This window comes from Pezoporus occidentalis, unplaced genomic scaffold (assembly GCF_034315485.1).
Source record: "Pezoporus occidentalis ecotype Australia unplaced genomic scaffold, CSIRO_AGI_Poc_V1 ctg70, whole genome shotgun sequence".
NCBI lineage: Eukaryota > Metazoa > Chordata > Aves > Psittaciformes > Psittacidae > Pezoporus > Pezoporus occidentalis.
In genome coordinates, this window is record NW_026916053.1 from 985,546 (window position 1) to 1,008,873 (window position 23,328).

At 39.1% G+C, this 23,328-nt stretch overlaps 1 protein-coding gene across 2 annotated transcripts in view; it reads right to left on the minus strand.

Moving 5' to 3' along the window:
* The window catches only part of NCOA3 (nuclear receptor coactivator 3), an 80,356-nt gene that overhangs the window by 2,925 nt on the left and 54,103 nt on the right, over positions 1 to 23,328 (minus strand). Inside the window, exons 4-20 of one of the 2 annotated variants that reach the window (XM_062642371.1) lie at positions 19,194 to 19,301; positions 16,711 to 16,883; positions 16,239 to 16,339; positions 15,139 to 15,313; positions 14,406 to 14,594; positions 14,052 to 14,153; positions 13,132 to 13,272; positions 11,844 to 11,991; positions 10,564 to 10,952; positions 9,285 to 10,165; positions 7,765 to 7,900; positions 6,474 to 6,662; positions 5,716 to 5,955; positions 4,308 to 4,434; positions 2,350 to 2,521; positions 1,305 to 1,601; positions 62 to 166 (exon numbers count right to left, since the gene is read on the minus strand). In XM_062642371.1, the coding sequence (XP_062498355.1) occupies positions 62 to 166; positions 1,305 to 1,601; positions 2,350 to 2,521; positions 4,308 to 4,434; positions 5,716 to 5,955; positions 6,474 to 6,662; positions 7,765 to 7,900; positions 9,285 to 10,165; positions 10,564 to 10,952; positions 11,844 to 11,991; positions 13,132 to 13,272; positions 14,052 to 14,153; positions 14,406 to 14,594; positions 15,139 to 15,313; positions 16,239 to 16,339; positions 16,711 to 16,883; positions 19,194 to 19,291 (3,663 nt within the window). In that variant the 5' untranslated portion in view covers positions 19,292 to 19,301. Of the gene's footprint in view, positions 1 to 61; positions 167 to 1,304; positions 1,602 to 2,349; positions 2,522 to 4,307; positions 4,435 to 5,715; positions 5,956 to 6,473; positions 6,663 to 7,764; positions 7,901 to 9,284; positions 10,166 to 10,563; positions 10,953 to 11,843; positions 11,992 to 13,131; positions 13,273 to 14,051; positions 14,154 to 14,405; positions 14,595 to 15,138; positions 15,352 to 16,238; positions 16,340 to 16,710; positions 16,884 to 19,193; positions 19,302 to 23,328 lie in introns of those variants that run through there. The other variant, XM_062642370.1, reaches the window with a different exon arrangement.

The window sequence follows — 23,328 nt, forward strand, 5'->3', positions numbered from 1 at the left end:
ACAGGTACAAGACGTGCCTATTTAAAAATCACTGCTTCAGATGGTTGGTGTACTTACTTACCTGTGACCCCACCTGTGGCTGCATAACTGGTCTCATCACTGAGGTACTACCACTGACTGGGTTTTCCATTTTCATTTCAAGCGCTTGACGGGTCTGATTCATAAACTTGGAAAAAGACATTTTTGCACAATTAGCTTCAAAATACCAATATCTGAACAAAGTAATGGCAACTCCCCCAGAAGAGAGTCTTTACAGACCTCTTGAATCCATCAAGCACAATGGTTAATTTTTGCCTTGCTTGATGTACCTGAAGTACCAAGCTATTTGGTTAAGCAGCTCAAACACACACAAAGAAAATCCCTCCAAAGAGCACAGCAGTAACTGGCTTTATTTCTATCTTCCCTTGAGATTAGTGCTCTTTAAGCACTAATATATATATATATATATATAGCAGGCTACCTAGTTGTTCCAAATCATGTTTGGGGCAGAAGGGTATAGCCACCAGCTTTGCTTGAAATAATAAAGTTCAGTTTCCTTCCCTCACACTCACAAAACTCCAAAGCCATACATATTGAGTTCCTGTCACAGAAAACCAGGAGAGAACACAGACTTTCATAAGGATCAAACATTGCCATTCCATGTCACACAGCATTCTCTCAGTTTTCCAAGTTTTCTTTGTACATTGTATTGGATATCAGGACTGCACCTTCACATGGGGAAGTCAATGCATGCAGCAATTTTTTAAGCAATGCTTTAACCCAGTGTTAAGATCTATTAGCTGTAACTACTCTCTCACCTTTCATCCTAAGAAATACCCTAAAATAACAGCAAACTGATAAATAGAAAGCAAATCTGATTTCAATGAGCCCATATGACTGGTTAGAAAACATAATGAAAAAAAAAGTAACATTTGATTAACAGGAGAAATGCAGCTGCCCGTTTAATGGTATCAGTGAGATTCAGGAAAAAACACTAAATCTGAACGTGGAGATAAAGAGATCATTCAGGGCTGCGTCGTACAAGAGAACTGTGGCAAGCAGCAGTAGTAATGTGTGCTGCAGGCACCAGTCCCCTCTGTAGCTAAGGAGACTGATGAAGGAGGAACAACTGTCCTAATAAAAGTTCTTTCACTCCTACAGCCATTAGGTGCTCAGTGTGAAAGGCACTGTCAAAATGAAAGATCCATCCTTTCAATCACCTGCTGTAATGTCAATTTTCCTACTCGTGAAGCAACACAATTCAGTGTGCACTTGATTCCATTCCGAAACAAGAAGAAAGTGTAAATGCAGGAGCAAGACGTTACCTGCTGCCCCTGAAGCCTCTGCTGGAGCTGCATGCGGAGCTGCTTTGGGGTATTGGTTCGAGGTCTCATCACGTTTGCTCTAGGATGCATACTTTGGAGTGGAAAATTGCTCTGCTGGCTCATCTGATTCATCACTGAATTAAAGGATGGCTGTTGTCCCTGAATGTTACTAAAACCTCCTGGCATTGCTGCCCCTTGCCCTTGATAGGGCTGACCATACAACGAAGGCTTCTGGTCAATCATAACTGAAGATTCCTGACCTTGAAATGAATCTTGTTTGGGTTCCAAAGCTTGTCCCTTCAACAGATACAAAAGTGTTTTCACTAGCAGTATATTTTTAAAGTAGGAATTCCTAACGAAATAATAAAGCTAACACAGCATACAACCACCAATAGTTTCTTGGGTAGAACACAGCACGGACAGATAACTATTGGTTTTGTCTTCACACAAGTGAAAAATTATTAATAATAATAAATTCTTTAAAACTCAGTTCTGCTGCACACTGCTTACACAGGCATATTCAAGCCATTTCACACTTTTAAACTGCTATTTGTACAAATGACAGTGTGATTTTGTGGTTTTCAGCAAGTTCCGTATTATTTACAGAATTTCTTTTCCTTATCTGCTAGCCATGCAAATTCAAGGACTGGAGGAGACAGAAGTCTCCTACTCCCTAACGCATCACTGCCAGTCAAACATCTCAAAACCCAAGCTCAGCTGACAACAGCTTACTAACGAAACCCAACACAATTCTCTGCTTATAGAAATATAATAATTTGCACTCAAAAAAAACACCCTATACGCAAGACATATTACAATGAACTAAAATGTCATTTTATCTTCTTGTAACGCACAAGAAAGATAATCAATACTGAGCTTGTCCAGTGAAAATCACTACTCAGTGTAGATGCTTCCAAAGCCAGATTTAGGTAAACCAAGACAAAGAAGTGAGGAGACAGAGCAAATGAGAAGGTCTTCTTCACTTTCTTTTCAAGTAACACAATAATATGGGGAAAATAAATGGCCAAAATCTCTGTTTACTTACTTGGTTTACAAGATCAGGAATTCCTAAAGCTCTGTCAATTTCTTCCAGCCCCGTGACATCCGTGTTACTCAGCAAGGTGTGCAGCTGATCCAGAAGTGCCCTTTCATCATTCTGGCCTTCCATATTTGGTGCCGGACATAAGAGGTCATCCAAAGAGCTCCTAACCAATTGTCTAGAAATATAAAAACATCCCAGCCATTATGGACTATAAAGGCAAACACATAGTTTTTATACAATAATTGCCCTAGAGATGATTAAGTACTATAATCACCCAGAAGATGGAAGTAAGATTCAAGAACTTAAGTCCTTAATTCAGGTCCTAAAAAGTCCAGTCAACAGCCATGTACCCTTGAGCACACACAGATTATGCTTTCTCCTGGCTTCGGCATGTACCACAAAGACACAATAACAGATTTTCTCACTTCTTTTCTCTGTGCCTCCCTACATAAGGACTGACTCACTTTGTTAGCAAAGCCTTTGTGGAGCTGGCTCAAGAGATACCCAACGTCATAGGGATTTTTTACAAAAGCATGCAATGACAGGACAAGGGGGAATGGTTTTAAACTGACAGAGGGGAGAGTTAGATTAGATATTAGGAAGAAATTCTTCACTGTGAGGTTGGTGAGACTGGCACAAGTTGCTCAGAGAAACTGTGGCTTCCCCACTGTGGTTTAAGCTCAGCCAGTAACTCAACCATGCAGCTGCAAACTCACACCCCGCCTCTGCCCCTTCTTCCTCCCTGCTCCTGAAGGGACAGGAAGAAGAAGAATCGAAAGAATGCAACTCCTACAGGTTGCAATAAGCACAGTCCAGCAACTAAGGTATAACACAAAACCACTGCTGCTACCACCAATAATAATAAGGGAAATAACAAGGGGAAAGAACACAGAACTAAAAGGGGAAAAGGAAAGCAAACACAAGTGATGCACAATGCAATTGCTTACTACCCTTCAACTGACACCCAGTCCGTCATGAGCAGCGATCTCAGCCTTCCAGGTAACTGCCCCCAGTTTATATACTGGGCATGACGTGCTGTGGCATGGAATAACCCTTTAGCTAGTCTGGGTCAGGTGTCCTGTCCCTGCTTCCTCCCGGCTTCCCACGCCCCTCATTGGCAGAGCATGAGACTGAAAAGTCCTTGACTGGAGTAAGTATAGCTTAGCAACAACTAAAAACATCGGTGTGTTATCAGTGCTGTTCTCAGACTAAAGTCAAAAACACAGCACTGCACCAGCTACTGAGGAGAAAAATGACTGCTACTGCTGAACCCAGGACACCCATCCCTGGCAGTGTTCAAGGCCACATTGGATGGGTCTAGTGGAAGGTGTCCCTGCCCGTGGCAGGTGGCTGGAACTGGATGAGCTTTAAGATGCCTTCCAACCAAAATCACTCTGTGATTCTATGATTCACAGCAACAGCAGAAATGGAAACAGATTCTGACTCCAGCCTGTTATCTCCACTGTGCATTCTTCAAATCGCTGCTGCTACCACCAATAATAATAAAGATAAGGGAAATAACAAGGGAAGAGAATAAAACTGCTCACCACCCGCTGACCGATATGCAGCCCTACCCAAGCAGCGATCTAGCCCTTCCGGGTAACTGACCCCAGTTTATATACTGGGCATGATTTGCTCTGTTATGGAATACCCCTTTGGCTAGTTCAGCTCAGGTGTCCTGTCTCTGCTTCCTCCCAGCTTCCTCTCCTCCCTAGCAGAGCATGAGACTCAGAAAGTCCTTGGTCGGAGTAAACATTACTTAGCAACAGCTTAAAACATCGGTGTTATCAGAGTTGTTCTGAGGCTGAAACAACAGCACTGCACTAGCTACTAAGAAGGAGAAAAATGACTGCTACTGCTGAACCCAGGACAATGCTATGTAATTTTCTTTTTTCTAGGTCTTAAATTCGGACAGTGAACAGTCATATTTAAACTTATCTTAAAACCCTCCCCGATTCTACCTGTTTTGTGAACCCCGCGATGCTTGCTCCATGGAAAGCATGCTGTCGGGCCATGCTCCTGGTTGGTTAGATGGTCCTGGCTGTCCATATGGATTCCCCCCCATGCCAACATTCATCTCATTTGGCCCTGTGAGATAAAACGTGTGTGGGTTTTAAAAGCAAAAGGTGTCATCTTGCTCTCCCAGTGTTCACATAAAGCACTGTGATGGACGATCACACAAACTGTCAAACAGCTTCACAAGCTTCCCTTTAGCATGTTTTCAGGTGTATACACACTAAACTCACACTCAGGATAATTTCAGAAATATATCAACCACAGATTTAAATATGACAGTGTGGATCTAAAGCTACTACCCTGCTAGCGCAGAATCCTTCAGCCCTTAAATAGGAACTTGATGGATACAGCAACTTTACATCCAAAGAAAATGGGGTTTCTGGCCAATGAAATCTGGGCACTAGCAAATACACATTGTCATAGTGACATCAACATCTGGCATTTTAAATTCCAGAATAGAGAACATTGAAATAATCACAAGGTACATAGTAATTTGCTCTTCAGTAGTATGATCTTCCTGCTACCTAGACAGAGACAAACAGCACTACCCAGGACAGCTTGTCATCACATTATTTCCCAATATTTGGAGAAATCTCCAGCAATAACAGTTTCTAGGAAGTGAAGCTGAGGGATTCTGACTCAGTCAGGACTGCACAAATTTCTTCCTGATTTAGCCTTGCATCCACCTGTCACATTGAAATAGCAAGTCTGCCTAAGAGAACTGGTACCAGCCCTGGTAGCCTTCTGTGATCAGAATATTAAAAAGGAATGCCACCCTCTATTTTGGCCCTTTGGGGGCATGCTGGCAGTGGCACAACAGACAGGACAACTTCAGCTCCAGGCTAGACTGCTGTTATAATGATAAAACAGGAAAAAAACATAGACTGTAAGACTCTTCCTATTTTAGACATGCAGCTTATCTTCTCCTATTAAACGTGAATATTTAAGACAGAATCTGTATTTTAGTGTGGGCTTGTATCAAAAACTGGATACTCCTGTGAGAAGAATTTTGAAATACTTAAAGCTTTAAAACCCTGATTACCATGAAGTCAACATCAGGAAAACATCTATATCAAACACAATAAATTAATCAGGATTGTAGTATCTTCAAATATAACCACACATGGCATGAACCATCTGTGTATGAAACACACAGATATCACCAGAAGAAAACAAAAAGACCACCAAAAAGTCATTACATGTCCCAGTCTGGGAACAAGAACAACCTTTGCCTCAAAGGCCTTTGCTGAAAAGCTACTGTTTGTCCAAACCCAAACAGATTCTGATGATGAATGCTTACTACAAAACTAATGAGTCTGTGTTAACCAGGACAGTACAACGTGAGGAACTTACGCATGTGAATCATTTGCTGCTGCAGCATTGGTCTTGTGCCAGGCACACTGTTGGAGCGAACAGGCAGCCCCGGCATAGAGGCACCCATCGTGGGTCTGGGAAGGGCCGTGCTGAACTCAGGTCCTGCTCTCAACATCGAAGCAGAATTTGTAGGGTCCAATCTGTTCACCTTCGAGTTTGGCAAACCCCAGTCTCCTGACTGATGCTGATTCATCACTACATTCCTATTAGGAGCACTTACTGTAATGAAGAACAGAAAATACAATCATTTTCAACTACAGTACATTACATACTTCGGATTTCATCTATTTTAAGGGGGGTTGGGTTTGTTTTACCAACAAGGACACCTGCCAACAACAGAGCAATTCACTGAACTCCTACAAAAGAATCTCAAGCTTACTCTGCCAAGTTCTAAAGCATCAAACAATTGTATTAATCTACTTTAAAATATTAATGGCTGCCATTGTGACCTGTTCTTGCCTTCTATATATTAAAAATGTATGCTCAATACAAAACTCAAAATAGTATAAAATAACTACTAACTGAAAGTAAAGTACTGGTAATACTACACAGCTAGTGGACAGTTCTTCAAATTTTAGCTAGGGCTAATAACTTAAAAGTATTTATAATACTTATGGTAAAAGTATTATTCTTTAAGGTTTCTTTTGACCAAAATTTGCATTATAATCCTGCAACCTTTTTACACAAAAGCTTCTTCCTTTACAACGACACAAGCAATTTGTACATGAGCAACAAACCCATATTTGCTCCAAAATTTTCCTGGTTTTCCATCATTCTTGGACTTCCACCCATCAAATTTTGCTTTTGTAACATGGAGAATGCATTGATGTTCCTCGCTGGAACACTGGAGCCCACAGGACTGTCTAAAGACATGGCTCTGCTGAAAGGCGGGCGGGTGGCCTGCATAGCCTGGGGACTCCTCATACCTGTTAAAGTAGTAAAAAAATGCATGCAACTATGTTTTGAATAGAAAGTACCATTAATAACTTAAATAAGTCTGATCCATTTATGGGCACAGATATTTGACCTTAAAAAAGCCAGGAAGAGCTTCTGTATTTGATGTTCTTACTACACAAATCATACTTCAAGTGCATAGTTAGGACCTTTTACAGGAAAAGCCAAATGCAGTTCCCTTTGGCTCTAGACATAAAAAGGTGCATTTTAAATTAAGCTCTGTAATGAAGCATGGTTTTAACATTTTGAAACACACTAGTACTACAAACTCCTTGAGAAAGAGACAGAGAGAAAAATAACTATAGATACGAGTGGGATGCCCAGCCTTGGGATAACAGAAGAGACAGAGACAGAAACAAGTCAAATGCTTCTGTCTGGAACAGGCTGAATCGAGACACAACATGTCCCTGAGCAGTGGCTAATTAACACAGAAATCACTGTGCTCCACACCCAAAAGCTGCAGTAGCTTTATGTATTCATGTACCTGTTTTCACATTTTTCATTATCCATGTTTCACCTCCTTAGGTTACCTCAGCAATCTACTGCCCTATTCAATCAAGAGATGACCAACATTATGAAAGGAAGTGACAACTGCAATGACACTGCTCTGGCAAGGTTATCATTCCCTCCTACTCAGCTTCCCACTCGGCAAGGGCATTCCTCTCAATGCTGAGGAATACTCATCAGAATTTACAGGCCACAAGTGTTTTCGAACAGCATAAGTGGGCAATCAAAAACTCAAAAAATGTTTATCCTAATGTCTTTGAGAAATCTTTGTCAGGCAAACTCAGAAAAAAAACATAAAACAAGGAACTGAAGTTAATGCTATTCGTTGTGTCTATAGTAGATGAGTGCTGCAAGACAATAGGACAATAGTGTACATTATTACACTATATGTAATGTATATACACTGTGTTTCATAGCCTATGAAACATAGCCTTTTTGCATGACATTTGTCCTTGAAGATAAAGAAGATCAAGAAAGTACTCCCTAAAGATTTGAGGATGTATTATGTTTACATCAGGCAAGAAGAAAACTCTAAATTTAAACCCAAAGTGATATTAATTTCCTTACCCAATGAGGCATTTCCTTGAAATAAGGCTTGCTTTGTTCCAAGGTTAGTTCCATTTGCAGACATGGCATTATTGTAAAACTCTGAACTAGTCAGATCACCTAGAATTGCATCCAAATTATCCAAGTCTCCGTTCATCTGAAAAGATGCAGTAAAATACCAAGGTTATTTACCATCATGCGGCTATCCTTCAGCTCTTATTTAGCTCCTTGCTAATCTTAAAAGATAACTGGGAGACGAGTGTTTCAGTTCAATGACAGTACCTTGAGCTGTCTTGCAATTTCCAGAGAACTTTGGATATCATTTAGCTACATTTTTAAGATTATTTTGCTTGGCTGATTTTGAGAATTAGGAGAAACTGGAGGTACACATAAATAAAACAAGGCACCTCTGAATATAAACAGTTTGGTCATCACAAATTACAAAGATAAAAACACTGAGGGGAGCAAACAATGTCACAAATGCATCCTCTTAACAGAAGATTTGTGGATTTGTTTTGCATATATAGTGGATTTGTTTTGTCACTAAACATGCTTCTCTGAACACGTTAATTTTAGATCTCAGGAGCAAGGACTGAAACCATGCATCGAGTATGATTACAGAGGAGTTAGTGACTTTTGCATCAGTGGTACTCAATAAATGTTATAAAGTGTTTCATTTATAGTCAGCCATTAGCTAATATAAAAATTGTGCAGTATTTTTTTATTTGCATAGTTATTACTGACTTGGGAAATCCAAGTTCTAAGATACCAGCATGTTTTCAGTAAACCCTGCCATACTGACTAGTGTTATGTACTTTGAAGCTGTTCCAAATGTTGACTTAGGAACTAAATACAAAAAAATTATTATATACATATTATAATTTGAAGAACAGCTGTGCCTAGCAAGTGTACTCCTGCTTTTGGGGGAGTTGTTCCATGGTGGTATTGTTTGCTGTATCATGACATTTCTTAGAATTGCAACTCTAGAAATACAGAAACAAATAAATATACATGCATTTACCTAAATGCTGAATATATAAGCATTTGGGACAACATTTTCCTTCACTTCAGGAAAAAAAGGGTGGTAAAACCAGTGAATGAACTCGAACCGATCTATGACTACAGTAACTATTACACATTTTTGTGTATTGTTTGTACTTTCAACATGAAATCATGTTTCACCTTTTGCTACTGTATTGCCTACTGATTACAGAAGCAGTTACAGCTCCATATCCTATTAAGCCATGAAAATAAACGTGTTATGTGAAACAGCAGGTGTTAAGGATCTGATTTTAAAGAATAATTTGTAAATATATGCTACCTTAGTCATACAGTCCAGGGCTGACAGGGCACATTTGTTTATATACATACCCTGTGCTTTTTCAGTTGCAATCAAACCAGAGTGTATAGTTTCACACCATTTGCATAGAACTTTCTTAGAAATGCTTACACACACTTACTAAAGTGTTCTGTATTTATCCATTCACTGTAATAAGAAATTATTGGTTTGTTTGCTACCCTCATTTTACATTATACTGTACCTCCTCCACTGGTTCTGCTTTTATTTTTGTCTCTTTTTCTTGACTAGAAGTAGGAATTGTAGAACTACTGCATTGTCCCATTTTATTATCCACATTTTCTACTTTAGGCTTCAACTCCTTGGAAAGTGGATCTTTAACATCATCTTTATCTAACAGGTATCTTAGTAAAGCGTTGTTTTCCTTCTTCTTTGGGCTCAGTTGCTCCTGTTTGACAGTGCCTTCTCCACAGGGGCCTGTATTACTAGTATCATGATACGTGTCTTTACCAGTAGCTTCAGCTGTAATCTTGGCTACTTCTGCAGGAGAATTACCATTCTGCAACAGTTTATGCAAAATCCGATGCTTCTCCTGCAGGAGGGATGTATGCATGTTTGAGGAGGAAGACACCCCTCCAGATGTTGATGAAGAAACTCCTGAAGGACTGGTAACACTGGTAGAAGATTCTTTACAGTTTGAGTCTAAAGGGGAGTTTGATGCTGTAGAATGCCCTCTTTCCTCTGAGGAGCACGTGAGAAGCTGAAGCAGTTTTTTATGCCCTTTGCTTTCAGATGGTCCTCTTTGACTTTCAGATGCCTCCAGATTTCCCTCTTTACTATCTTTTTCACTAAGGAGATCCCTGCTGTTTGACTGGCAGATGGAACTTTCCACTTGGTTTTGTTCACAGTACAAACCAGAAGGGCTTTTGGAGTCCTGGGTGCTTGTTTTACTTTGCGGAGCGATGCTCATGTTTGGGGAATTATCCAATTTTGGACCCGGTGAAGACAGCGTTGATAAAAGAGAATTTCCAACACCCTCACTAATGGCTTGAAGAGCACTAAGAGAACTGCTGGAGAAAGTGCTGGTGCCGGTGTTGCTGGCAGATCCCATTGGAGAGTGCATACCTGTATTACACGACAGAGATCAAACTTATTAGACTACAGTAATGTCTGTACCTGCGTTTCCTTTGGACTATGTACGACTGCCGTGCTGAGTTAATTATTGCCCAGAGAAGTTGTGGCTGCCCCATCCCTGGCAGTGGTCAAGGCCAGGCTGGACAGGGCTTTGAGCAACCCAGTCTTGTGGAAGGTGTCCCTGTCCATGGCAGGGAGTTGGAACTGGATGAGTTCTGAGGTCCCTTCCAACCCAAACCATTCCGTGATACTATGATTCTGAAATAATTTTTTAGCATTACATTAGTTACACAAGGTCATACAGAACTGTTAAAAAGGATGAAAGATAGAATTCAGATAAAACCAAGAAAGGGAGATTAATAAAAGAGATTATAGCAAAAATAAAATACCTGTAACTGGAGAAAATTGGTGTGAACTCATTTTTGGACTCCCTCGATTCCTAGGAGATATCATTAGGTTCTGTTGGTTGGAAGTTAAACCAGGACTACCATGTGGTGGGCTACTTATATTTAAGCCGTAACTGTTGTTCTGGTAAGCTGAGGACTGCAGTCCGGGTCCAGAGTTCCCAGGCACCATATTACCAGGGCCTCCATATCGAGTGTTGTTGAGCTGACCCACAGCACTGGGATCTCCCATACCATAGCTCCTGCTCTGCACTGGCATGCCTTGGCCAGGTGACATGTTCATAAGACCACCAACAGAATTCGTGTTTCCAGCCACAGGTGTTCTGACATTTTGCCCAACTGAATTAGGATTTGGCCGATATCCATTTTGTTCTCTGTAAGTTTAACAACATGCCCAGAAACCCCAAGAAAACAAATTAAAACCGTATACAGAATCAAGTGCTACAAAGACAGAAAACATAATTAAAGAATTTTACAAATATTTTTTTCAAAAGACAAGTGAAGATTCAATATTCCACAGAAGCAGAACTAAGCCATGCCACTCACCACTCGTTTATTCATTACAGAAGTGCTTGGTCTTTTAGGTGATTTGGGTTACAAGTACACACATCTCTTCAAAAGGCTTTCATCAACAGCCATTAGTCAGGTTTATCAATTTAAACATCTTCCTTCTACTCCCTTCCTGTGTCAAGGCATGACACCTTTCTACTGTGCACACTAATGATGCCTTAACCAATCTCAGCTACTCATTTTTCTGCATCTGGAGGCACTTTAATGCCAGAAGCAGACAGATTCTCTCCAGAGTGGCATTTCAATTATTCTTGCAATCAACAAGAACAGGTCACATGAAGTGCTATTTAAGGTACATTTAACTCTGAGTCATCAATGATGCATCTGAGGGTGTTCTGTTGTCTTTTTAATTGGTCTGCAATTAAAAAGAGTAAGATAAAGCATCTAACTGAGCATTTCTATTTTCAGTGTTTCATCGTTATAAATGTTAACCCAAAAGAATAATGAATACATGACACGAGCTCTATGTAGGTACTGAGGCAAAACCTCTCTTTGACTGTGACTTTCTGCCACACAGTTAAGTTGGAGTGTCAGTATTAGGGTGACATTTATTTGTATGCTATGCAGCTCTGCTTCCCAAGTTACTCCCCCTCTGCTTGAGTCTTAATCAGGTAAAATATTTTTGTATCTTGAAGGTCAGATACGTTTTAAAAAGCTATGATACTTAAATGACAAAGAGATAGCACTGATTTCACCTTTGAAGAAAGTGGGTAGAGACAAATCCATGGCGGTCGTTAGTTACAGGGTTTCGAAATAGTTTACTTTTTGTCTGTGCTGTCACTATAGTGCCATCTGCTAAAGAAAACCGATACAGCGGTGTTTCAGCATGACCTTGTGTGTAAGCTGCAAAGGAAATACACAAATAGGGTTCACATTTTAAAAAGCAATATTACTAATATGCACTCTGCAGACTGATTAACACAATCTTGTAAAGATATACTAAATAAGAAATAATTAACCAGACACACCCAAGATAGATACTCAGAAAAAGCAAGTATTCCATGTTTTCTCCTAAATTTGGAAAGACAAAAACAAACAAGATTATTTTGCTGTTGCAGTAAATTGTGCTCAGCATGCCCAGCACAAAAAGTTCTGCATTTGTTAACACACTCCCAATGCCAGTTTAGCAGGTTTCCATGGCTTCTCCTTGGGAAAGTATTTTCAAGTTTAAAAGTTTTGCTTTATTTAAAAAATGTGGAAAGTAGTGCTTTTAATCTGAGCTCCAAATTTTGGATTAAATTAGGGTTTATTTAATCAGATAAATTGAAGAACCTCCAATGGAATGGAAACTCCACTTTCTGCCAGTATGAGTTTCTCTTTATTTAATATCCCCTCTACTTGAATTACTTTGTGAATCCTTCAAAGGTATCACAGATCAGAAAACTTTAAAAATATCATCTTTCTTACTGAAGACAGTGGCTGTACTTCACTTTATCTATGAAGGTTATCAAATTAGCATTACAAAATACATAACACTGGAACACTGAATGTATTCTGAACCCTTGCGTCTTAAATAAGAAAAAGGCTGTTATCATAGCCTTTAACACAACTGCTAGCACTTTTGTGAGCTATCCTTTAACAAAAGTTAAAATGAATTAAAATCAAACTAATGTTAAACAAAAATACCAATTTAAAAGATAATTAAGAATTAGATGCTATTACAAAAGTATAGCTGTCACTCATTATTACATGTGGCTGTGGAAAAACAACTTGTTTTGGGCTCTCAGATTATGTATCTCATATTTTCCATGATAATTATCCGTAGAGACACGTTAGAAAAAAAAAAAATAGCTTTCACCAGAATTCCTATTTCTCAAGAGGACGTCCTCCCTCAGCTGGTAAATATGAGTCACAGAAATTAACACGAACAAAAATATGGAAAAAGAGAACACAGGCAGAATACAGCATTTTTGTTTTGCAGAAAAAAAATGCAAGCACAGGGAGCAGCAGCAGTACAACCAAACACTCCAAACGGATCTTCACCTTCATGGTAGTGGCGTTTGTTTGACCAAGACTGTCCATCATTATGGCACAGGAACCTCTGAATACACCTACGGATTATATCTTCAAAGCCAGGTCTCATGGAAGACCGCAATGAGTTTGTATCAATGTTGACAAGTTTGCCTGTAACAGGAGAGAAAATACATACATTAAATTCCTTATGTCTACACCAAACCTTTTGTATGAATGTGGTATGTTTCAGAAGGCTCCAATTTCACCATTTTAATTGTTCATGAGCCAAACACCACATTTTGAATATGCAGAAGTTACACTTACAGATTACCTGCCATATGAGAATATGATGCTGCTTGTTAAAACATCAATATTCAAAGGGATTTAGAGTTAGAGGAAGTTACTCACCCACAGGTTAATGCCAGAGCTTTAGAAAACAGTAGCTTTAGTGTTTGGTTACAAGGCACCCAAAGGATGCATACAGTAAGATTTTCAAAAATCCTGACCAACTACATCCACAAATGAACATCAATAAACACTACCTGGCGTCTGAAAAAGCCCCATCTACAATATATTCTTTCACTGTAAGCTGCATAAAACACTTTAAGCATTAACTCATGCGCTGTACAAAAAATACAAGCATTCAGTTATGATTTAAAATATTTCTTATGTGTAAAGGAAAGCACAATGACAACCATTTCAAACACTGCCAGGCTAACACACAAGCAATGCTTTGTACTAAGCTGCCAAATAATAGCATGCTAGCACACAGACAGAAAATGTGTCCCACTGCAACACAGTATATTGCAAAAAAGAGTTGGGAGATCTCAGTCCAAATTCTGATAGTCACTACAGATACATAATTCATTGGCATACTTGATTTATTTAGAAAAAGAGCACACGGACAAAAACAGATGCTTTCCTACCTTCATCTTGGGTATATTTCTCACCTGAAAGATCATGTCTTGTAATAAAGCTCTCTGGATTTGTTGGAAACACCCTTTCTGCAGTTGTGATACGACGTGCCACACAAATCATACAGGACTGCAAATCTGTATTTAAAAAAGAATGTTTCTTCTTTCATTTCTCTCCTGATTTATTCTATTAAAGCATCCAATAAAATAGCTGAAGTGTCCTTGATTGTTAAAATGGAAGTATAGGCAATCAGAACTGAAGCTTTTGCATTCTGTTCCTGCTTACATATAAATGGATTGCAGAAGCTACAGCTTTCATGACACAACAAATACCAAAAAGCTTCACTCAAAGATTTCTTTTGTGCACATTGATTCCATAAAATTTCCTACCTTCCCCCTCTTCCATCATAGCTCTTGGCTGAGATAAAGCAAAACACTGCATTGTTTCATATCTTTGACGTATGTCCTGGTGGCTGCCTATGTCTTCCAAAAGATCATGAGAGGTTTTCATCATCATTCGGCAATTGAAGGTATGACTCTTCTGTCTGGGTGTTTCATTGGTCCAAGCAACTCCATTAACTTCAAAGAACACAAAGAATTTATAAAGATTTTCAGATAAAATAATTTTATAACTGACTTTTCTTAATCTAGATACCTTGTTTCTAGATTAGAGAGATTAAAGACTATTTTAAGATGCTTTCTCAATATAACATCAGTTTAATACCTTGGTATAAAATAGGAGTATCAAGAAGAAAATAAAAAACCCTCTTCCCCTTAAATGACAATTTCAGTCCCTTGAAGAAGAGCTGAAAAGTCATTCACATATTTACAAAACATGCAGTTCCCTCAGCTAGTCTCGTGGCATTAGGAAATAGATTCCTTTCGTATCCTTGGTTTAAGTTACAGGTAAACAAATTGCAAAGGCTAAAGTACAGCATGAATTTCCAGCACATTTATTTCTGGCCGTATCCTGTAGTAAGACAACAGTAATATTTTTCAATATTAACATATTTTTGTAGTCAAATATTCTTAGTACAAGTTATTTGTTTTGAAAGGTTATCCATTATTTTTTCTTCTCCAGTTGTTTCCAAACAGCCTAGTGTAGTAAGTCAACTTTTATTACCTGAAGATTTAGGTAAGTTTTTAAGAAAGTCCTTCCGGTCCTCTTCATGCAAGATACCATAGACACTTGTATTAACCAAATCTTCTTGTTTGTATTGCAGATACTGTGTGACGTTTTCTGACACAAATACTATATTCCCATCTCGATTTACAACAAACAGGAAGCCATCCAATGCCTAAATATTAACATGACAACACAACATATAAGACACACCATCTAATTCTGAACATCATTTAGTTTAGAAACATCAAGCTGCAATACATGCAATGCTTTCCAAGGGCTGAGCAGAAGTTCAATTTTTTTTCTCTGAGGAAAATTGTGTCTGGTAAAGAATTACTTCAATATTAAAAATTAACTTGCTCATTCGTTATTCCTTTGAGCTCTTTCACAGTGATAACAAGCCTTCTTGTTTCATTCTTGCTTTATTTGAACACAAGATAATGGATCTGTAACAATATTTCAATAGCTGGCAAATTGAAACAGGAAGAAATTCAGTAGAGAGAAGTAGCGAGACATGAGCATGAAGGCATTTCCACCAGTGAGTGACGAGATAAGAGAAGAGAGTCTATGTAAAACAATTAAGTTTCAAAAGTGCTTTTTAATGGACATTGGGATTGGTTTTCTAGGCACAAAGAAAAGGTATCTGCTGTGTACCTTTTCTTACAGTTATTCTAATGTTATTTTAGTTGATGGCAGCATTTGTTTAAAACACGACATAATTTAGAAACACAAACTCCAATACACATCACAAACCTCTAGTCTTTGCAAATCCTCATAATACCTATCCCCCCAAAAAAAAGCAAAATACTCTTTAGTATTACTAAGCACTGCTTTAGTAGTAATTTGCTAATGATTGCTGGAGAAAGTAAAACACAAGAACATGAGAAGAAGCCAAATGCTCTTCTTCTCTTTCCTTCTACAGAGAATTTCAGCAAAATTTAGAAAAAATTATAGCTTTTATTCCTGATGCTTCACTCACAGTTCAGTATAGTAGTTGCATACTATTTATTTCTATAGGATTGCAGGCCTTACTGTAATATTTTCACCTGCCTTAAATATCTGTTTCCATGCAAATTTACTAGGGCCTAATTTGTACTTGCCTGTAATAAAAGAGGTCCCAATGAATCCTTATCAATAACTCCTTGACCCGTAGAGGATACATCAGCTTTCTGAACATCATCATCATTAGAAACTGCTTTTCCTGAAACCCAAAAGACACATTTTACTAAAGCAACATTTCACATGAAGAGCACAATTTAGTATTACAAGCCAGGTTCTAGAAAGCGTGTGAGTGAAGGCAACAACAAAAACACAACCACGAATGAGAGAGGAGGTCTCATATATTGTGAGTTGCTTAAGACTAGAAAAGTTTTAGAGCAAATATTCCCAATGAGAAAATGATGCTAAATACTTATTTAAACAGAAAATTATGTGAGACATAATAAAGGTCTGGTTTAAGTCAAAGTATGAAGATATTCTCAGTTACATGCTATGGTAAAATCACTACTGTTGCTTTAGAAAAGGAATCACAAGAAACCTAATTATTTATTTTGGCTTAGAAGGGAATTGTACCTTGCTCTTTTATCTGTCGAATCTGTCTCACGGTTTCTTTTAAAATAGCACATTTGTCTGGTTTAACATTGAAATTGTCAATGTCACTCAGATTAGCAGATATGAGTTCAGCCAGTTCTTCAATGTATTTGCTTTCCTGCTCGCGCCGACGCTTCTCACTGCTGCAGGTCAGGCTAGGAACCAAAAACATCGTTTCATGTACTGACATACCAGCATATACAAAAGCTGCACTCACTCTGTAAACTTTAATATACTTTATGTAACACCTACCTACATAAGCTTAGGTAGTAGTCACTCTTCCAACCACCACAAATCTGAAGGGGGGGGGAAGGAGGGGAGTGGGGGATTGGGGGGGGGGGGTGTTTCAGGTTTCCTTTAAAGAATTTTAAGTACCAATTTATCATCAGGGGATGTGAGAAAAAGCTACTCATCCATAAAATCCCCTTGTGATCACTCTATCATCAAATTTAATGAAAACAGCAATTCCCTGTTCTAAAATTCTAACAGTCATACAGAAAGTGTATTTTAACCTTCAAAGTCACTTTAGATTTGTTTATAATTTATTAAATGAAATAGGATTTTAACATTCTTGGTTTGCTCATAATGAGATGACAAGATGACTACAGAAGGTGATGCCTCAGAGGTTTCTAGGCATCGGGTCAAAAATGCCATCTCACCATCCAAGAAAAGCAGGATCCCAGACAACCTAATGTTGCTGGATAAAGTCTCTCTGAAATCCATTTTCCTACATAGGTTAATGTGCTAAGTAAAGACACTATCTACAGCCTAAATCAACAGAGAGAACAGTGTCATACACAGACTATGCCAACAGTAGGAGAAGGAGAACTCAGGAGAAAGGAAAGGAGGCAAAAATGGGCACACTGAGGGAATCAAAAAAGAATTCATATTCTTTAAGAAGAAACCAAGTGAAAGAGTTAGGGGAGTATGGATGGACCAATACCGGGGAAAACAAATACATGACAAAACAGGGGCTTGAACAACTGATAAAGCTTGCGAAGGGTGACAACCTGAAAACCAGAATTCCTGAATGGACAGACACGGGAGAAAGAGCAATTGGAATAAAGGGCATTCACAAAGAGACACTGGGATAACAGTGGGAGAATCTGAGGACCTCATACATGGTCTGTTGCACGATGGAGGTAATAAGCATGGGACAGTGAGGACATATATGAAGGGAGAAATATGAGTACACATGACGCATGGTATTTGGTGAATCTGAAGACAAATTTAAGAGAGGTTAATACTCTGTGAGAACAAGAACATGAAACAGTAACATGTGGTGGAGAGCAATAAGGCTGAAGGGGGACAGAAAACCGAGTCCTTCAGATAACAATTTCTGACAGAGATGAGTGACAGCGTCATGATTTAAGCCCAGCCAGTAACTCAGAACCACACAGCCACTTGCTCACTCCCCTCTTCTTTCCTCATCCTCCCAGAGGAATGGGGAGGAGAACCAAAAGAGTGTAAATCCCACAGGTTAAGAACAGTCCAGTAACTAAGGTATAACACAAAACCACTACTACCACCAATAATAATAATGATAAGGGAAATAACAAGGGGAGAGAATATAAAACTAATAGGGGAAAAGAAAAAGAAAACAATAAACGTAAGTGATGCACAATGCAATTGCTCACCACCCGCTGACCCAGCCAGACCCAAGCAGCAATCTCAGCTTTCTGGGTAACTCCCCCCAGTTTATATACTGGACATGACGTGCTGTGGTATGGAATACCCCTTTGGCTAGTTTGGGTCAGGTGTCCCATCCCTGCTTCCTCCCAGTTTCCCCTCCTCCCTGGCAGAGCACAAGACTGAAAAAAGTCCTTGATCGGAGTAAGCATTACCTAGCAACAACTAAAAACATCGGTGTGTTATCAGCACTGTTCTCAGACTAAAGTTGAAAACACAGCACTGCACCAGCTACTAAGAAGGAGAAAAATGACTGCTACTGCTGAACCCAGGACAGAGAGGCAGGAAGACAGCACAGAACTCCAAAATTTCAGAGGAACTTGGAAAGAACTAATCTGGAGAAATGGAAGTTAAAAAAAGCTCAAGCTACTGCGGTATGCTGTACTGACCATGACCATCTGAACTGAGGGAACATGAAGTAAACTGGTAATTACTCAATCACCAGATAGAAGATTCTGCCTTTGACATTTCTGTGAAGCAAGAAGTTTTTCTTCTTTTGCCTTGCGACCACAACTTCGAACAGTGATTCCTTATATGCTCACCCTATCAGGATTTCCACAAGAGTCTAATTATAGAGCAGAGTTCAGCTTTGGCAGATCTATGCATACTAGTAAAGCTGTGTATGTTCACTACAGAAATTAGCCTAGAGCATTTTTCAGTTGAACAAAATTATTAGTTAGAATTCATTCTAAATTGCAAAGAAAACCTGAAAATTACTTTTTAAAAACTTATTTTAAAAATTTTTAAAAAAGAGAGAAAGATGTATATACACCTACCTTGCACCTGGTGTATCACAAGGTAATTGCTTGCGCTTCCTTGACTCATTGGTCAAGCTATCCAAGGAGTTTTCTCCTAATCCACTCATCTTGACCATGCATCAGCAACTAAAGGCAGTAAGATAAAAACTGTGAATGCATCTCTGAAAACACCAATTCCAAAGGCAGAGAACTTTCCTGAATAAGTTACTTAATCAGATTTATGAGCATTTTTACTGTAAACCCATAAACCTTTATACTACTGAAAATATTTGGTTACTATTTTTTAAAACTCCAGTTTGCATTTTGCCAAAACAGAGGTTTTAAAAGGTTTGTATCAATGTAAGCAAAAATCAGTGCAAAAAAAAATGCATTCAATTTGATTCTGAGACGTTTACAATTTTGCTCCATCATACTGGGACCACTCTATAGCTCAAGCTCATCTGAAAATAAAAACATTCTCAGTGTTTTAACATTTGTTTAGTTAACTTGAAAAGAAAGTGGTTCCTTAATAGGTTATGCCAAAATGGAGTTAAATACTAAGGATGAAGCTAGACACCATTAAAGAAAAGGCCAAGTGATACTCTTAAGGTAATGACAAATGGATGACCAGAACACTGAAAATAAAGAGAAATGCTGAATAAAATTTCCTTTTTTGTATGCTCCCTTCTTCTCTTCGGGTGATCTAACCACTGCAGCCACAGCTCCTTGACATCCTTGGAAATAAATCAGGGGGCTTAAAGGATTTTCACGCCTCGCTCAGCATAAAGCTGACAGATTACTGTTACCATCTCTGGCTCAACAGGTTACTACAGTCTTAACTTCATGTTTCTTGCTAAACCTTCTAAAACATTTTCCTAAAGCCTTGAGGACAAGGCAAGCAAAGACTTCAGAACTCTTTCAAATCTATTGCTTCTGCAGCAAAGATTGGGCCATAACCCAATAAAATAATAGGTTATTTGTGTTAAAGTCTAGGTATGTTAAACAAGCCTGGGAGATGATATATTCGTAACCCTGATCTCCACTCACTCTCAAGAGGAAAAAGGAACACAACCAGAGGCAACAGCTATACCAGATCCTGCTATGCTGCAATCAACAACATGCTGAGGGAGGAAAACAACTTTGTAATGGATTTACGCTATTTATATAGCTAGAGTATTTTAGAACATAATCAGAAACAAAATGATCTAATAATTCATATTTCGTTTTCTGTACCAAAGTGACAAGACACACCTGGGCAGCTAGAAGCTTAGCATTATTTCATCTTTTCAACAGAAATTGCCAAGTTAAATGTAAATTTCATTTGCCCTGTTTAGGCAGGGATGCAGTCTAGTCCAGCCTGCAGTTCTTTACCACATACAGCAATAGCAGTAACTGATCCTAAGCATTCAGGCAAGACAGTTACAAATTTTAACTGGGGAGAAACTTTTCCATAACATATAACCCAGGTACTAATAAATCTTTCGGGGGAAAAAAAAAGAGCTCTTTATGGATCTCCACCATTACTACAGCTATTCAAAAAAGAAAAATCCCTTGAAGTTGCTGAACACATACCACAAGGACAAAGAACTGACAGACACACTTTCACCTAAATGAAGTTTACATTAAGATATTAGAGGCTGGTCGCCAAGTGACTCAAAGCATGTCTGCAGAACAGGACCTGGCCACCCTGGTGAACAAGAACTTAGTTCAACTGAAGTCAGCAGTGTGCCTTTGCAGCAAAGAAAACCAACCTTAGGAAGGCACCTAACCAACTGCTTCCAGGACAAGACATCTGAAGAAGTGTATAATTTCTGATGTACTAACCTTGACTGACTGGATTTTTTTGCTTACTGGCTTTTTATGACAAAAAATGTAATACTGCTCGAGTTCTTTCTGAAGTCTAAACTGAAAGGGCAAAGACACACAAGAACATATTTGCATGAAGCAGCATGGGAGCTGCTTGCAATAGCTGATGCTGTTATTGCAGGGTGTCTGCAGGCGGGGAATTTAAAAGGCCATTCTTACAGCAGTACAACCTTTGAAAGCTAGACAGGACAGAGGAGTGCTGCCGCACTGAGGAGTACACATTGGATTACCCTGGCACGCATACAAAGCTCAGAAGTAAAATGGCACCTCTTTAAAGCACGAGCTCTCTCTGCAGCTAAGCAAATGTTACAATACTTGACATAAAATTGTATTTATAACCAGTCCTCACCAAACTGACAGACATCAGGAGAGGAAAGATAATATACTTTGTACATCACAATAAAATTAAAAACAACAGTGAAACATAACCTTGCATTTGAAATAAACAATTCCAAAAGATGCCCAACTCTGTAACTGAAGTCAGGGACTGCACAGGCATAGATGAGAAATTTGGTTTGTACCTAAATATTTGATACAAAACCTGGATGCCATGGAGGGATTATACAAAACCCAACATACAGAGAGACCATATATACCTCCAGGGGAAAACCTCTCGAATACATTTACAGCAGCCCACCTTACGTGAAGATCAAGAAAAATACATTGTTATGCCACTAGATGACAGTGTAGCACTGAGCAACTGCGGAGATAGCATTTTTTACAATTAAGCAGCGGAATGAAAAACTACTCATCTGAACAAATAAGCAGTTCCAAAACCAGATAACACAAACAGGCTATGATCATGCGAAAAGCAGCTGATTATCTGAAGCTCGCAGAACATATGACTCATAAGGTCTGTGCCTACAGAGCTCGTAGCTAAGGCTGAGTCCTGGAGTCATTCTGTAGGTGACACACGCACACTCCAGGACTGGTGCCTCCCTCCCTGGAACTGCATTCACAGGCAGAGCACAGAGCTGCAGGGTTAAGAGCCACTGCGGAAAAAGAAAGGAAGAGCTTAAAATATAAGGCTTAAGGATAGCTCAGGAAGGGTGTGGGCACACCAAGTACGTCAGAAGCCAGGAGTAAATTCTATTTCAGAGAAGGAAAGATTTAAAATACATTAAATAGTTGAAAATTTGAGCTAGGAGACAGACATTTCAATGGAATGTAATTACACAGGTAACAGGGCTACATTAAATGATTTAGAACGAAATGTCATTGCTGGTTTAACATCCACCTCTACTGACAGATAACTCACAATATGATTAAATAGAAAACCAAAAATGACTATGTTTTGTCTCAGAGATATGATACCTATCAGAGAATGCAACTCTGCTTCTATTTAAGAAAATCTTGCAATGCCTAAATATAGAAGCTTGGAGAAGGAAGGAAAAATTAGGTAATATGTGTAGGCTGTTTCCCTACTATTACACCCAAATAACTTGTGATAGTTTATTCATGCCTGAAGCTGCAGAGTCCCTGTACATGTATTTTCCTTTCCCTAAGAGTATCATTACAGCCTGGGCAGGGATGTAGTGCCTAGAACAACTCTCTAACTGTTTAGCTAAGGAAATTACAGAAGCTGCTTCCCCATACACATGGATTTACAGTACAAATTGTTAACAGTCAAACTAATCTCCCTCCTACAGGAAATATTCACAAAAGAAGCTATTATTCAGTGAGTTAATAATGAAAGAAATCACCAGTTAGAAAGTACCAGGTGTTACATTTATTCATTCAATATAAACCTATAATTTCTAGTGAGCTAAAAAGTTTTTCCAAAAAGAAATCTATTTTGGGGGTATTTTCATAGAATCAGAGTGGTTTGTATTGGAAGGGACCTTAAAGCTCACTCAGCTCCAACCCCCACCAAGGGCAGGGACACCTTCCACTAGAGCAGGTTGCTCCAAGCCCCGTCCAACCTGGCCTTGAACACTGCCAGGGATGGGGCAGCCACAGCTTCTCTGGGCACCCTGTGCAGGCGCCTCAGCACCCTCACAGGGAAGAACTTCTGCCTAAGAGCTCAACTCAATCTCCCCTCTGGCAGGTTAAAGCCATTCCCCTTGGCCAGTCCCTACAGGCCCCTGTAAAAAGTCCCTCTTCAGATTTTCTTGTTGACCCCTTTAGGCACTGGAAGCTACTCTAAGGTCTCCCCTGAGCCTTCTCTTCTTCAGGCTGAACAAGCCTAGCTCTCTCAGCCAGTCTCCATCAGAGAGGTGCTCCAGCACTTCGAGCATCATTTTCCTGAAGCTAATCATTATTTCAGAAGACAGCTCTAAATTCCTGCTTTCTAAAGTTTAAACTTTCA